At 38.7% G+C, this 14247-nt stretch overlaps 1 protein-coding gene across 1 annotated transcript in view; it reads right to left on the minus strand.

Annotated features, from left to right (window-relative positions):
- Positions 1–2177: 2177 nt before the first annotated feature.
- The window catches only part of usp13 (ubiquitin specific peptidase 13), a 31052-nt gene continuing 18982 nt past the window's right edge, over positions 2178–14247 (minus strand). Inside the window, exons 14-21 of the mRNA XM_062424082.1 lie at positions 14081–14169; positions 13386–13508; positions 10406–10429; positions 9850–9993; positions 5888–6057; positions 3746–3941; positions 2744–2828; positions 2178–2385 (exon numbers count right to left, since the gene is read on the minus strand). Of these exons, the coding sequence (XP_062280066.1) occupies positions 2289–2385; positions 2744–2828; positions 3746–3941; positions 5888–6057; positions 9850–9993; positions 10406–10429; positions 13386–13508; positions 14081–14169 (928 nt within the window). The 3' untranslated portion in view covers positions 2178–2288. The remainder of the gene's footprint in view (positions 2386–2743; positions 2829–3745; positions 3942–5887; positions 6058–9849; positions 9994–10405; positions 10430–13385; positions 13509–14080; positions 14170–14247) is intronic.

Consider the following 14247-nt stretch of genomic DNA (forward strand, 5'->3'; position numbering starts at 1 on the left):
GAAACATAAGATTTTGCATAGAGACCTTTTAGAATTCCCCACTGCATAGGAAATGAACTGTGCAGCAGTCCATCAGTAGCATCTGATGAGGATGAGAGTTCAAGATATACTGTAATAAAACTGAAGCTTTGCTGAGGGAATTCTAGGCACGGTGTTGCTGAAGGGGAGCACTGCTATGTGGATTCTTTCTGTAAAACAACTTATTTGTCTGAAAACTTCCATAAAGACATCTGCCCTCAAGGAAAGACATTTCTATGACACCTTCAAAAGGCATTACCTGAGATTGTTGAAAGACGTGTTTGAAGACAACTTCTACAGTTTTTTTCATGTTTTATAGATACACATAGTGAATAAAGTATGTCTCTATTTTCTTTTCTTTCAACCCTCTTAAGAAATGTGAATTTATTGTCAAAGGACTGTCTTCTCCTTGAATATGACAGGTACAAACTCAAAAGCCCACTAAAAAATTACATTTTAAGAAGGCGTCCACTTTTGCCGAATGACACTTGGAAAGTCTCTTTTCAGCAGAACTCCCCTTTAAAATGTGCACCTGAAAGTGCACTTCTGATTGATTGACAGTTTCACCACATGCCACGATCATCAAACTGGAATAAAGTGTCTGCACCACTAATAAAAATTGCCAACAAAATTGCAACCTTTCACTGCCTTTTTGAGATGTAACAAACAAGACCAGATCTAGTTCCATGTAGCTTAAAAGTTTTCAGTTGAGATGTTGCTGATAGTCTGTGACTTTAAGTTCACAAATACCTGACAAACACGCACATACGTTGTCACATTATGCACATATTGAGTAGAGGAAGTACAGAGTCAGTGGATAAATCCAGCACAAGGTTTCTGTGACTTGACAGCAAAGGGCTGGGTGTACTTTCACTGCCTTTTCTGAGTATTAAAGCTGAAGAGGAGGTTCTGTATGCAGTGAGCACCATGAAGTTTTACATTCAGCACTGCACCATGTCTGTTGTGGTACAAGAATGCACATTTTAGAGGAGATAAAGAGTAGATTGGTTGTAGTGCATATTGCTTTAGACATGAAAAAAGTTGAGAGATGCATACATGAATTAACTGACCTGTAAAAAGTGGCGACAGGTCAAGAGAAACATTCATTTTAAATGTTGGGTCATAGTCTGAATCTGTCAGAGTGATAAAAGAACCAAACTGGACCAGCTGAGAGTAAAAGTTTTGCCTGCTATGCAAATATTTTGCAAATTGGGCAATAAAAGAAGTTCACTATAGTACTGAGGACTTCTCCTGTATTACTTCAATGATGATTTGATAGCCATCTTCATGTAAGCACAGATTCGTTTATGTGAGGCAATCATCATATGCATTCATGGCCACTTCAAGGGTTAACAGGTTCAGCAGTAAGTTGAAAATTTTAAATATCACATTCAATCGCTTGTATCTGGTGAATAATAGTTGACTTCTATTGCATCAGGTTCAAAATATAATAACTAATTTTCATCAAAAAGTGCTTTCAGGGAAGGAAAAATACTTCTATCTCTGTAAGTCAGCCGGTGTAGCACAGTGCAGAAAGTTTCTCATTAAAAGTGAAAAACTTGCATGTCACCTCCATTATCATTCTTCATAATTATTCAGCCAGTAATACTGTACATTTACAATTATGGTCTAGTCAATGCCTCTTCGTGGCCTTCTAGGTGCTCTCCTTTATTCTGAAACTTGCATATTATTTCAATTTCCTGGGGATGAAAAACATTCTTTCATATTTCAAAGAAAAATGCAAAGCCACCAGCAGCACAGTAGTTTGTGGTTTGTTGTTGCAGTTTCAGAGCATTTCAGGGCTGGCAGTGAAGCACTGGCGGAGCTTCATGGACATTTTAATACACATTTATAAAATGTACCACTTTTAAAATCCTGGCACAGTAACTGAAGGCATAGAGAGGGAACAATGAGATTTGATATGTGACATTATTATGTGGACAGAGCACTCCAGAAGTGGAAATTGCACACATCCCTCTGTACCTACACTGTAGAGAAAATGTATTTTTTTCCCTTTTTTTTTTTAAACATAAACACTGAAATATACATTTAAAGCACATAACACAAATGCACAAAAAAGCACATTGCTTTCCCTGTCTGACCAGTGTTCCTGGTTGCTCCTGAATGACATCATGGTAAGGCGAGTAGCTGGTCTGAGAGGTTATTTCCATTGTTTCCACTGTGGCTGTTACTACAGTTGTCTGCCAGTCTTCTGCGTGAAAGACTGCGGTTCTTTAGAAAGGTTGCGTGGCGGAGAGGGGGCCATAACTTTAACTGCTTGACAGTCGATGGTAAAAGTAGATGTAGCCCAAGTCTTTTGGAGGCCTTTCTGACAAACACACTTTGTGGTCGTTGTAGATCACCCACCTGCAGGCAGGAGGAACATATGATTTTATGTTTTCTTTTTCATTTAACTTAACTTTGAGATAATCCTTCAATTTCAAAGTATCACTTTGTTCAAAACTGAATATGAGGATGGCTAAAATGGGGTCAATTTAGATTTCTATTCAGTCTGTGATTAAGCTTAATAATAACAATAATAATAAAAATAATAGAATTTTTGAGAAAATCAATTTCCTGAGATGAGTGATATAAAAAAAAAACACATCCATTAAGAGCAGACATTTATGTTAGGAAATGTCTGATTTTGATACACTGCCATATCTTTGTACCACAGTGAGTGAATTTGAATGAACATGATGCAGTCAACCTGTGTTTAACTCACCTGCCCTCCTTTTTGATGTGACAAACATAATGTCCAGACATTGTGGATGCTCCCATGTGGCTGATGACGGCAAAGAGCTCATAACCTGAAGGGAAAGGTTAAGAAATATATAATAATTACACAGCTCAAAATAATAAAGGTGGTTTGTTTTGAAGCTACTAAATGTCAGACTTATGGCATTAAATCTGCACAAAATGGACAGCACTGGAACACAGTGTATTTAAATTAACATCTTCACCAGACAAACATTTAAAATACAGGCATTAATCAGTGACTGTTTCAAAGCGTCTATACAATATTTAAATATAATGGCATTTCCTACAAATATTTAAATCTGACATTTTTTTATAAAGTAGAAGACAGGTTTAACAGATTTTCTTCTGGAATTAATTTCCATTTTGTTACCACACATCAGAAACATCAAAATTAGCTATGATCTTGCGTGGTTGATGTTTAAAATACATTAGTATGTAATAATGCATAAGGCTCATTATATTGTGCGTATTATTTTTTTGAGGAGTTGAAAAGCTCCTGTTTTGATCCCTCTGTGGCTAAAGTTGGTCTAGCAGAGCAGGTCAGTGCCCAGCAGCACCACACTGCATTGTGTATCATAGCCAGACAATAATTAGGGCTGAACGTAAATTGGCCCATTGAAGTTCATAACACGCATGCATTAAAAATCATAGGCAAACAAATGCCCCCTGACACTTTTTCTGGACTCTGACTCAATGTTAATTTCTCAGCCCAATGTATGTATGTGTGTGTGTGTGTGTGTGTGTGTGTGTGTGTGTGTGTGTGTGTGTGTGTGTGTGTGTGTGTGTGTGTGTGTGCGTGAGTGACATACATAATCTTAACTTGACATTACTGCCGGATTTCTGCTGATCAGTAAGAAATCTCACTATAGCTTGTTTTGTTACTCTTATGTTTAGCAATAGAGTCTGATATAAATGAAAATATTTAGATAAGGGCTGCTAAAAAAAAAATCGAAGTGGAGTCACTCACGTCCCGGTCCATCTTTGACTCGCGGCCCCGATATGTCTCTGTCTGGGGACAGTGTGGAGTCACTGTGTGAGTTGGCGTTGGAGAAAGCGTTATCATTGGGCTCTGTGTCCGCCATATCTGAGAGAGCGTCAGTCGTCTCCTCCTCCTCCTCCGGGTGGGTGAAGATCCAGTCAAGTGCTCGTTCAAGGTTATTGTTCTGAAACATTTTGAAGCACTTTTAGTTTACAACTAGTAAATTCACTGACATTTAAAAAAACAAAATGACTCTAATATATCATGATGTGCTATTTTTGTATTTGCCACATTTAGATATGTCACTGATGAAGTCTTACATTTATAATCCACAATCTTTGCTGCTGTCAATCAATAGGTCAGACAGAAAAATTTCATAGAAAAGGTCTGATGCATAACATAGTACGGAATAGTAACTGTATAAGAGTATACTGTATGGCCTACAGTTACGATGTCTGAGAGGTTGGAGGATTAGACATTTACATATTCCATAAAGTTTTCTCTGTTGTGTATTTGGGTAGCTCTTCAAAAAGTAGGCTATGAATATTTAAAAGGGACATCATTTATTTTAGGAGGTGGCAGGCATCAATCTGGGCTAAATTCCCCCTAAGGATGTTTGCTTTAATCCAAAATAGAGGTGTGATTCCTGGAGAATGTCTGTCTGTCTGTCTGTCTGTCTGTCTGTCTGTCTGTCTGTCTGTCTGTCTGTCTGTCTGTCTGAAAAGCACATGTGAAGGAGGTTTGGGTGGTGAGTGAAGCTACGTGCTTTTTCTGTCACTTCCAGTCAGGTCACTGAGGTTGAAAAAGTTCCTCCTCCTAATTTTGTTCTAATAATAGACTAGCCGTGAGACCCCTCTCTGCTTCACACCCCCACCTCCTCTCATGAGGAATATGTGTTCTTTTTTCCCCCCCAAATCAGGGAAGGCAGAAGGAGTTTGGTGGCATTAGGGAAGAAAAACAAGGAAATCTGATGTCTATTTCTGTGTCTTAATAACGCTCTGCTGGGCTTTTTTCTGCTGAGGGAGCAGTCTGAAATATGAAGCATGAAACATGAGAAGCAGGGGCCATTCTGAAAAAAGAGGAACTTATTTATTTGTTTATTTGTTATGATCCCCATTAGTTGTGCCCTAAAGCACAGCTAGTCTTCCTGGGTTCTATATTTAAAAACATACTTTGACTATTACAGTCAACACTTGGCAAACACAAAACATATAATAGAGAATAACATTAATACTAGGGAGTAAAATCGACATTTCTAATGAATCAGCTGCAGTTTCACATTTAAAAAACAACAACTTTTGCATAGTACAAATGTAAGTTTTATGTGCATTCACATGATTTGTTGATTGAATTAATAAAATGGCTCAACCTGTCAGACAGATTCCGCTCCTTAACCTGAAGGACTGCATCAGCGGCGGCGTCCGTAAGCTGCTGCGACTATTTGTAAACACCATGTGGAGCAGACATCTTTAATCACTCTGACATGTAGGACCTATTAACTTTGCAGTTTGGAAAGCAAACAAGTGGGCCAGCCAAGTCCATTTATGACTGACAGAGCTTGCTTTTTATCCTCTCGTCCTCTCTTTGCCCTCTTTCCAAATACCACCCCGGCCTCCTGCTTTGTCATGAACTGCTGACTGTTATCCAGCACAGTTGTGTCTTCATGTATTGTTTCTTTATGTCTTGTTTTTTTATTTTGTGGCAGTCAGTTATTGCTGTGTTTTGCCCTGCACTTCCCAGAGACATTTATCACTAATAACTGTGTGTAGGTGGTTCTTTGTCCTCAGATTTTATTTTCCTGGAACCTGTCTTTCGCTTTCCCCCCCACCTATATAACCCTTTAATCTTTCTGTGGAAACAGACTGAAAGATCAGTGAGTTTCTGTGGGTGGTACTACATGTGCTATGTAATTGTCTGGACTTATTAAACATTTTTATAAGACATATTAGATGGCAGATGTTTAACACGGTAAAAATTAAAACTAAACTAGCAGAGGTTTTATTTATTAGAATTTAGATGAAAATTATCAGCTTAGTAGAAGTTTCATGTGTCTCACTGTGAGCTGATGGAATAAAACTAATTTCTCAGTCAGCGGAGTGCAAACATGACCAGAGTGGGCAGAAGACTGACCGTAGCTTTGAGGGCCTGGATACTGTGATTGCGGGGGAAGCCCATTGAAGTGAGGATGGCAATGCTCTCCTCGGGGGGTGAGTTGCCCAGCGGGGTGGCACCCATGGGACTGTCACTGGTGGAGGGACCGGGATCTATCATGGATGGCAGAGTGAGAGGTTCTGCAAAGTCTGAGAGGAGACAGACAGGGGATAATAATGAGAAATATTTATTTTTAACCCAATCAATGAATATATTTGTCTTGGTGGATGTCAATGTTAGCAGAACCTAAGACATCCATTTACTCTTTTGCTGTGGCTCATGACAAAATAAAGATGCTAGAGACAGATACAGTGTGTTTTCCTGTTAAGATGTATACCTTCACAAACACACATAACTAACTATAACTGGCTAAAACCAATCAACACACATTCTTCTCTAAACAACTCAAACATGTTTATTTTCTTCTCTGTGTTAGGCTTCATCATCTGTCCTTATCCTCCTTGTCATCCTTGTTGAATATGTAAGAATGAGAAATTCTAAGAAAAATCTTAGAAAAATCGAAGACATTTTATACTATGGAAGATCATTAATCATTATCTCTGACTGTTGAAGATCTAGTGAGTATCCCTATTAAGCTCATTTCAACCTCTACATTTTTATTAATTATTTCACTAGAGTAGCTTTGCACATTTACAATTCAAAAAACTCCTTATTTATCTTATACTGGCCCTTTATGCAGCCCCTTGTATCTTAACAGGCAGTTTCAGATCCCGTCTTTTTAAGGCCCCCCTCAAGATGAGCACAATCAGAACATGAGTTATCATAATAGGTCTCCTTTAAAGAAACAGAAAATCTGGAGAGGTGAAACCTAGATCCCTGACATTGCTGGTCTTGAGAATAATTGAGTTTAAATCACTCCAGGAACATCTTCTACATTTAAAACAATGAAATACTTTATTACAGTTACAGTGCAGCTATTACATGAAAATGATTAAGAACAAAGTTTCAAGTGAACTGCAGTTGTTCGTGTACTTTCAACAGATTAAATGAATGTAAAGTGACCCTCTGCCTGAGAACAAGGACACCCCTACTGTAATTACTCTACTGTTGGCCATAAACAGCCTTCATTACTGTCCTTTCCGTAAAATGTGTACCACTCATCTTCCGCTACCATCTCTATCTCAGCCTCCTTGTCTTGTGTCCTTTTGATTACCCAACAGGATGATGGCTGTTTTACAGGCAGAGAAATAAAATGCTGTAACTAAAAAGTACCTGTTTCCAAGTTAAGTTAAACCTGCATGAACTGATTCTTTGGTGTTTTTTGGGGGGCAGCGGAAACAAGACAATAAAGACAACATGACATATCTTCACCTTTTAAGTTGATATGACGAACATGTTAGCCAACAGTTACTTATTTGCACATCTAGCAGTTACAGAGCAACATTATCATTTGGGGTCATGTTTCTGTCCACCTAATGATGTAGGTCCACTATTCACTCTCCTTTAGCTCTTTAGCTGCTAAATGTTCCGAGATGATCACCAGCTGGTCACTAACTGTGTCTGATTGTTGTTTGGTGCTGAGCAGGTAGTGTACAGTGGATTTTTAAAGCTTTCCCTCCAAATTCAGCTGCAGGCTGCAGCCAAAAATGACACCATGAGAGCACTGAGACTGAACCAAAACAGTAAAGTTGCAGCTGAACCGCTAAAAAATGAGCTGAAACTCACTATATAGCTCTGTAATTGATAATGAAAAAGTTGAAAATCGAAAAAGGGGTAATTCTTTGTAGATTCATCACTACAAGCCAATCCTCTTATATTAGACACTCTTATTATGAAAAATATTGATTACAGACACTTCAAATTAATGTTAAATTAGTTGTTACTTCTATATGAAGCTTAGAGAAAGTTCAGTCAGGAAGACTCTTTTTACTTGCTCATGTCTCTGTTTTATTTTGTATAGCTCAGTCATTCTGATCCCTCTCACAGCTCACTTACTATTTCCTTGCTATCATTTCCCGGGGCATCAATTAAGACATCAGCTGTTCACATCACCTGGTCACATCAAACCCATAGCATGGTGACACACCTTCACTGTCAGATGTCCTTTTAAATTTTCTCTGTCTCTTTGCTTTAGTGCTTTCTTGGTGCTGTTTTGCACCCCATCCCTGCCCAGTCTTAGCAGATTGATCAGTGCATGACTTCATCAACCTAATCAGTCCAATCACTTTCAGCAGAAGTCATCAGCCACCACCACCACAATGTAGACTCCATGGGGGGGGGGGGGGGGGGGGGGGACCTCCCTGTGGAGCCCAAGCACCAAAGACTTTTGACAAAACCTAATCATCAATATCATCTGTATAATAAACAACTATTTTTGCTTCATTCACTTGTTTCTCCTGGCTGAAATGTGTTTAAATCTCATCACAGCCTTTATTTAATGATATTCATATGAACTCCAGCCCCGTTCAGACTAAGGATCAGAAAGGTCATCCTGAGTTTTTACCATATTCATAGAAAAATAAGTATGATAAATTAATTTGCCTGCACAATGTTTTGGAAATGGATCTCTTATAGGAAGGTGTCATTGGTTTATCTTTGCACAAGCAACACTCTAAAGTTCACTTCAGTCAAGAATAAATGTTATGTGGTACAGCATCTAAAAAGCGATGATAAAGTGATGCTAATGTGAAAGTAATGACACCAAACAGAATTGTGGGGGCGGCAGAAGAAGAAGAAGAAGTAACCTTTGTGCGATGGACCATTTTACTGACGTTATTGAGTCTGAATGAAGCTCATTTTGCAGATGCATTAGGCTCGTTTAAAAACTAACAGGCAGGAGGCTGCTCTAATTTTCCTCTACTGTAGAAGCCCTTTACAGCTAAGTGGGGAAATAAAAGTGACATGAGTTAACGCCTCAGGGGAACGTCTTCACTGTTAAGAGGCTCTGCAAGAGACAAAGTCAGCTCCGACAAAGTTTCTCTTGCTGGTCTCAGAGACAGAAACACACAGATGAACACCTACAGTACACAAAAGGATGCAAAGTCTGATACTCACAAGACAGCTCAGATTATCTCTACATGATAGAAGAAATGGAGATGAGCCTTGTCTCTCACTTTGAATAACCTTTGTGTTTAAAATGTGCCACACAAATAACCTCACATGCCTGTATGTGTGATATGATCTGTCAGCATAACTTGACTAACTTTACTGTAACTGCTAATGTTCAATTGAATTCAGCACAACTTAATTTATCCCCTGTAAGGACGACTCTATGCAGCAGTTTGCCACCCAGATTAACAGATACACACACAACAGACATGAGAACAGAGAAATAACAGTCTTTCTCACAAAACTAAGCTTAAAAAACTATATGTGGAGTTGGTCAATATTTAATATCTTAAAAAATACTAAAGAAAACCCACAAAATATGCCCTGTAAAGTAGCCTCTCCATCTCTTTTCTCCATCATTCAATGCCTAATGTGATTTTTTTTTGTTTGTTGCAGCTGTTGGTAATATTTGCCACCAGTATTTGGACGTAATATTTTCCCATCATGTTTTCATTTATTGAATGTTGGACTGCTTAAAAGGTTGGGAGGCACCATATTTTTAAGTTTTCAGTTTGATTGTCTTCTGTCATTGTATATGGATTATTTTTAAGGCAGGAAGTATAATGTATTGATACATATATCATATGTTCATATTTATGCACATTTTCATTAGTACTAGCACTCTGTGAATGTTCGACAAAGCACCAGGTGGAACAGTGGGCGAATAAACTAAGTATTAAAAATGTGAGTGTCTTTTCTTTCCAGTTTAATAAACTAAGTATTAAAAAAAATTGCATGTCTCTTTTCTTCCAGTTTAATTATGATTGCTTTATGTGTGGCACTCCTGTGTGCTCTCTTGCTCCATGCTAATGAAATATCCACTAGATGCCGCCCAATGTAATGTCCCCGTGCATGTAGTGATGTTCTCTTACCGGGCTCCTCCATGTGGGCTATGATCCAGTTGAAGGCCATCTCAGGGCCCATGTTGCCTGTGTAGTAGACCGCCTTCCTACAGGCCTCCAGCGGGAAGCCCATCTCTGCCAGCTGCATTACTGCCGTCTCGTCTATTTCCGGAGCTGGGGACACGACAAAACCACATCAATAACTAAAGCCTACAGTTGCTGATTCAATAATACCGGCAACCCTCCAGTTTACACAACCAAAACAGATATGCAGTGGCTTTCTCTCTTTGGGCCTCATTAAACATAGAGACTAGAGGAGAATCAGCCCTAGGGAGATTTCTTTATTGAGCAATGATTTATCAAGAAGAGAAATGAGTCTGGCTAAAACTAGCAGAGCGTCACGGAAAAAAGTAAAGTTTGTTTTGGCCCTGCAACACCTGCACAGACACACGTGGCCAGGGGTTTAGCACAACAGCATTCATTACGACTGCTTCTTTTACCTAAAATACATATCTATAATTTGTATCCATGTTACATATTCATGCACATAGTACAAAATTATTGAGAGGAGAAGTGAAATACTCACAGTCTATGGAGCTCATGGAGTTATCTGGAAGAAAAGAAGAAACTTATTTCAGCAGATCACACACTATCACTGGTTTTGTGTGTTTACTTTTGTATATCAACATAGAAAGAATCCTTTCAAATTAACATGTTCAGAGACTGGGGGCATAAATAAACCCACAGACCCTTTATGATTCCTGTGCTGGAATATTACAATCCCAAGGTTTGCTGTGTGGTAATCTGATTAAACACAATTCAATTTAGGAATATGCACCATGTCAACACAATATCAGATAAGATAATGAAGGTAAAACTTGATTTTAGGGCCCCTCTTTGAGGCAGAGCCTAAAGAGCAAGTAATGAAACACCTATGTCAGTATATGTTGTGCGTTGGTAGACCATTTCCCAATATTCCACCCAAAAAAGTTACAACTAATGAAATTTTGGAGCCCACTGGAGGTCTGGGCCAATTTTGCCCAGAAGGTAACCTAGCCTTGAGTTACACCACATATCACTTTTACACTGATTGTATACTTTTTGAAGGGCTTCACCCCCTGCAGTGAGGAGATTGCCCCACGCTGTTTCCACACATACAATCAAAACTTGAGCAAGTCCTGTCTGTATCAAACATACCTGATTTTTGCACTATTTACTTTGTTACTCTGAAAATAATTAAAGGATGAGTGTGTGCCTCCTGATCCTGTCCACAGGTAACAATTATCTGCATATGGTCACAACAATACAGTCACCAAAACGGCTCAAGGAAGGCAAATTTTGGTCAAAACACGATTGTGCAGTATAAAAAACGAATGTTACTGATACTTAACTTGACTGTTGCTGAAAGTTTTATATGACGCCTTTTTTATCATATTAAATATAAACTCAGTGGCAGTTTAGTTTCACTCACTTACTCATCCAGTGTCTCATATGCTTCCTCCCTCTCATTCATATTTTCACAGAATTAAGAAAAATAATAAAACAGATGATGGGTTATTTTATATACCCATAATAAATTGATTTTTCCATTTTAATCTTGAAGAAGATAATCGGATTTACAGGAAGAGGAAGAAATCAATATCAATATGGTTTGTGAAGTTTATAATTGTTCGCTTTGTGCTTTACACTAAGAAAATAAATGGATCGTGGTTTTCCTGACTCCATTATTCCTTCTTCCATTTTCTAAATGGTCTGGAATAATTGAGTGAACGGATGATACACAGACCAATGAGAAATAATGTGGTTCAAGCAGCATACGGGAAAACATATTTGTGTGGTGCTGTGTAATCAATGAGAGGCAGTGAAGCCTTTTGGAGACAGAAGGGTGACCAATGATTAATTGCCACTGAAGGCAGCCTGGGGATAATGGGCCGGTGGTTAATTTGAAACCGACAAAACTCCTCACATAAATGTGAAATAAACAAGTCAGCAAGTTTATTGAAAACAGCGCGTTATTTCCTCTGACCTCTTTTCATTCCACAGTGTAAACCACATGATTTATACACTGGAACCAGCTTTAACCTTTCTGTCTGAGGAGAGAGAAGCTCCGACGAGAATCAGGGGACACTTTAAATATCTGGAAGTACCAAATCGAGATTCTAACACACCAAAACCATGACATACAAAAATGTTTATACGCATCCATTTTACAGTGACCCTCTAAGATTGCTTGCTGCTGTCAGAGGTAGATAAGCAATGCTGCCTACGCAAGGAAGCCTCTACTCAAAGAAAAGACCTTTTAGACTAGACTGCTAGACTCTGAGGAGTTTTAAGCAGATACTGCATTTGTCAAAGAAGCAAATTCGGTGTGTTTGGAGGTCTGAGATAGCAGGGGTTAGCACAGAGCGTTCAGTCCTGAAATATTAAGGCATACTCAGACAAACATGTTCAAACTTCCGTTTTGTCCTCTGAGTTTCCTGTCCTGAGAAGCAGCTGGCTAAATGAATATGTAAAGCTCTCAAAAAGAACCTCTCGAGTCTGTCAACATGTGGAGCAAAGCAAAGGCTGCTTGCAGATGTTACTGTGCTTTTCCACTGCTGCTTGGACCCCTTTTTGTGTTTGGAGCGTGAGTTAGCACAGAAAACTTTGTGTTTCATGCCTGCTAAAATATTAAGGAGGACACTGATAACTTGATGTAGCTGAACTTTCAAAACAACAAAAAGGAGGAATAGAGGAAGAGGAATTATAATCGCAGGGGAGACAGAGATGAACAAAGAGGAAGAGAGAGGGTGCCGGAAAGACGAGCAGACAATTAGGCTAGATAACAATGTATGTAATACTGTCAACAGTTTGATGCAACAAAGAGTTTCGAAATGCTCTAAAAACCCACTCACTAGCTTCCAGTAGCTTATTCCCAGTGCCCTGGGAACTGCATTGCAAGAAAATCATTATAACTTATTAAGCTTAGCTACACTGTGAACACAACAACTTTTCATTAATTGATTGAGCGTGCCTTTCCTGTGGGACGCCATTCAATATGCCCTTAAGAGAAAACATGGGTTTCTTCCTCCTGGAGAGCATGTTTGATAGCTGCAGTGATTTTTCCGAAAGCAACACAGAGTTACATGTTTATATGGCTACACAGTCTTATATATGCAGGCTCCTTTCCAATATTCAGCACTTTTCATAAAAATAAATAGGGTGGATAAAATATGTTTAGCCATCTGGGTAATAACAAAAAAAAAACAGGTACTCAGGGAAAACAATGACCTTTAAAATTAATAAAAGAACTGTGAAATTAAAAACAAAGACAAAAAAAATGCCCCCAGTAGTTAAGAGAGCCATTTGGGTTTTTGGTTTTTTTTTTTTACATTCACACGAGTGCAAGACGCCCTGTGGGCAATTCATGGCAGCTTGTGACCAGGGGGTCCTTCTCAGTGGATTCTGGGTGAGAAAATGGGGGTGCTGTCTAATGTGTCTGATGTGCAAACATTTATTATATGCAAATATTCAGTGGAAGTGAATAAAAGTAAGATTGCAAAAGCAAAGTGTATTTTCTTTTGTACCTCTAGTGTCTTCAGCTAGCACAATGGGAGGCATGAGGTCTGGCAGCTCCTCTTCACCCGCCTGCAGTCCTGTGGCCCGAAGCCGGCTCAAATCCAGGAAGTCTGGAACATCTATGGCCAAATCTACACAGAAATACACGCATAAAACTCAACTGGGTAACATATAGACATTTGTATTGAGGCCCTGAAGCTCTGCAATATCACATCGAAAACTTTTGTCAAAATGCACATTCATAAATTTGCCTTCACCAATACCATATTTTTCTGTTTTTCACCTAATTAATGTCAGTTATTGTTTTTTTTGCTGCATGGTTTTGAGTCATGATTCTTCTTTCAAACTAAAATAAAAATAAAATATACAGTTAAGAGGAGTTGAATGCAATGCCTTTGGACTGTATAAATCTCTCAGGTAATATAAAACACCATCATTAATAACTATCGGTTTTCACATATTCCCTATGGGGCAAGAGTTAGTGGTATCTAACTGGTAAAAAATGCATTGCGTTAAATATCTGAACACTGAAAACCTTGATGTGAATCACAGTCCGATGGTACCCTCTGCTGGACATTTACAGTACTTTGGATACTAATAATAACTGAGTCACCACATTAAGAGGGGGGGCAATGAATTCAGTGACACATTAACCTCCCTTATCATTTAAGTGTGGTTTTAGTTAACGATAGTCTTCAGTTACCTAGCTTTTTCGGCACCCAGTCTACCCCAAATGTGAATTTCTTGATCTGAACAACCAGATACTCTGGGAAGGAAGAAAAACGGGAAGTTCTGCAGAGGAAAAAGACAACAATTTAGAGGAAGGGAATTTAAAAAAGGAGTGTTATGTTATCAAATGCCATTGGTTGT

The sequence above is a fragment of the Scomber scombrus genome, chromosome 8, assembly GCF_963691925.1.
Source record: "Scomber scombrus chromosome 8, fScoSco1.1, whole genome shotgun sequence".
In the NCBI taxonomy this organism is placed as follows: Eukaryota; Metazoa; Chordata; class Actinopteri; order Scombriformes; family Scombridae; genus Scomber; species Scomber scombrus.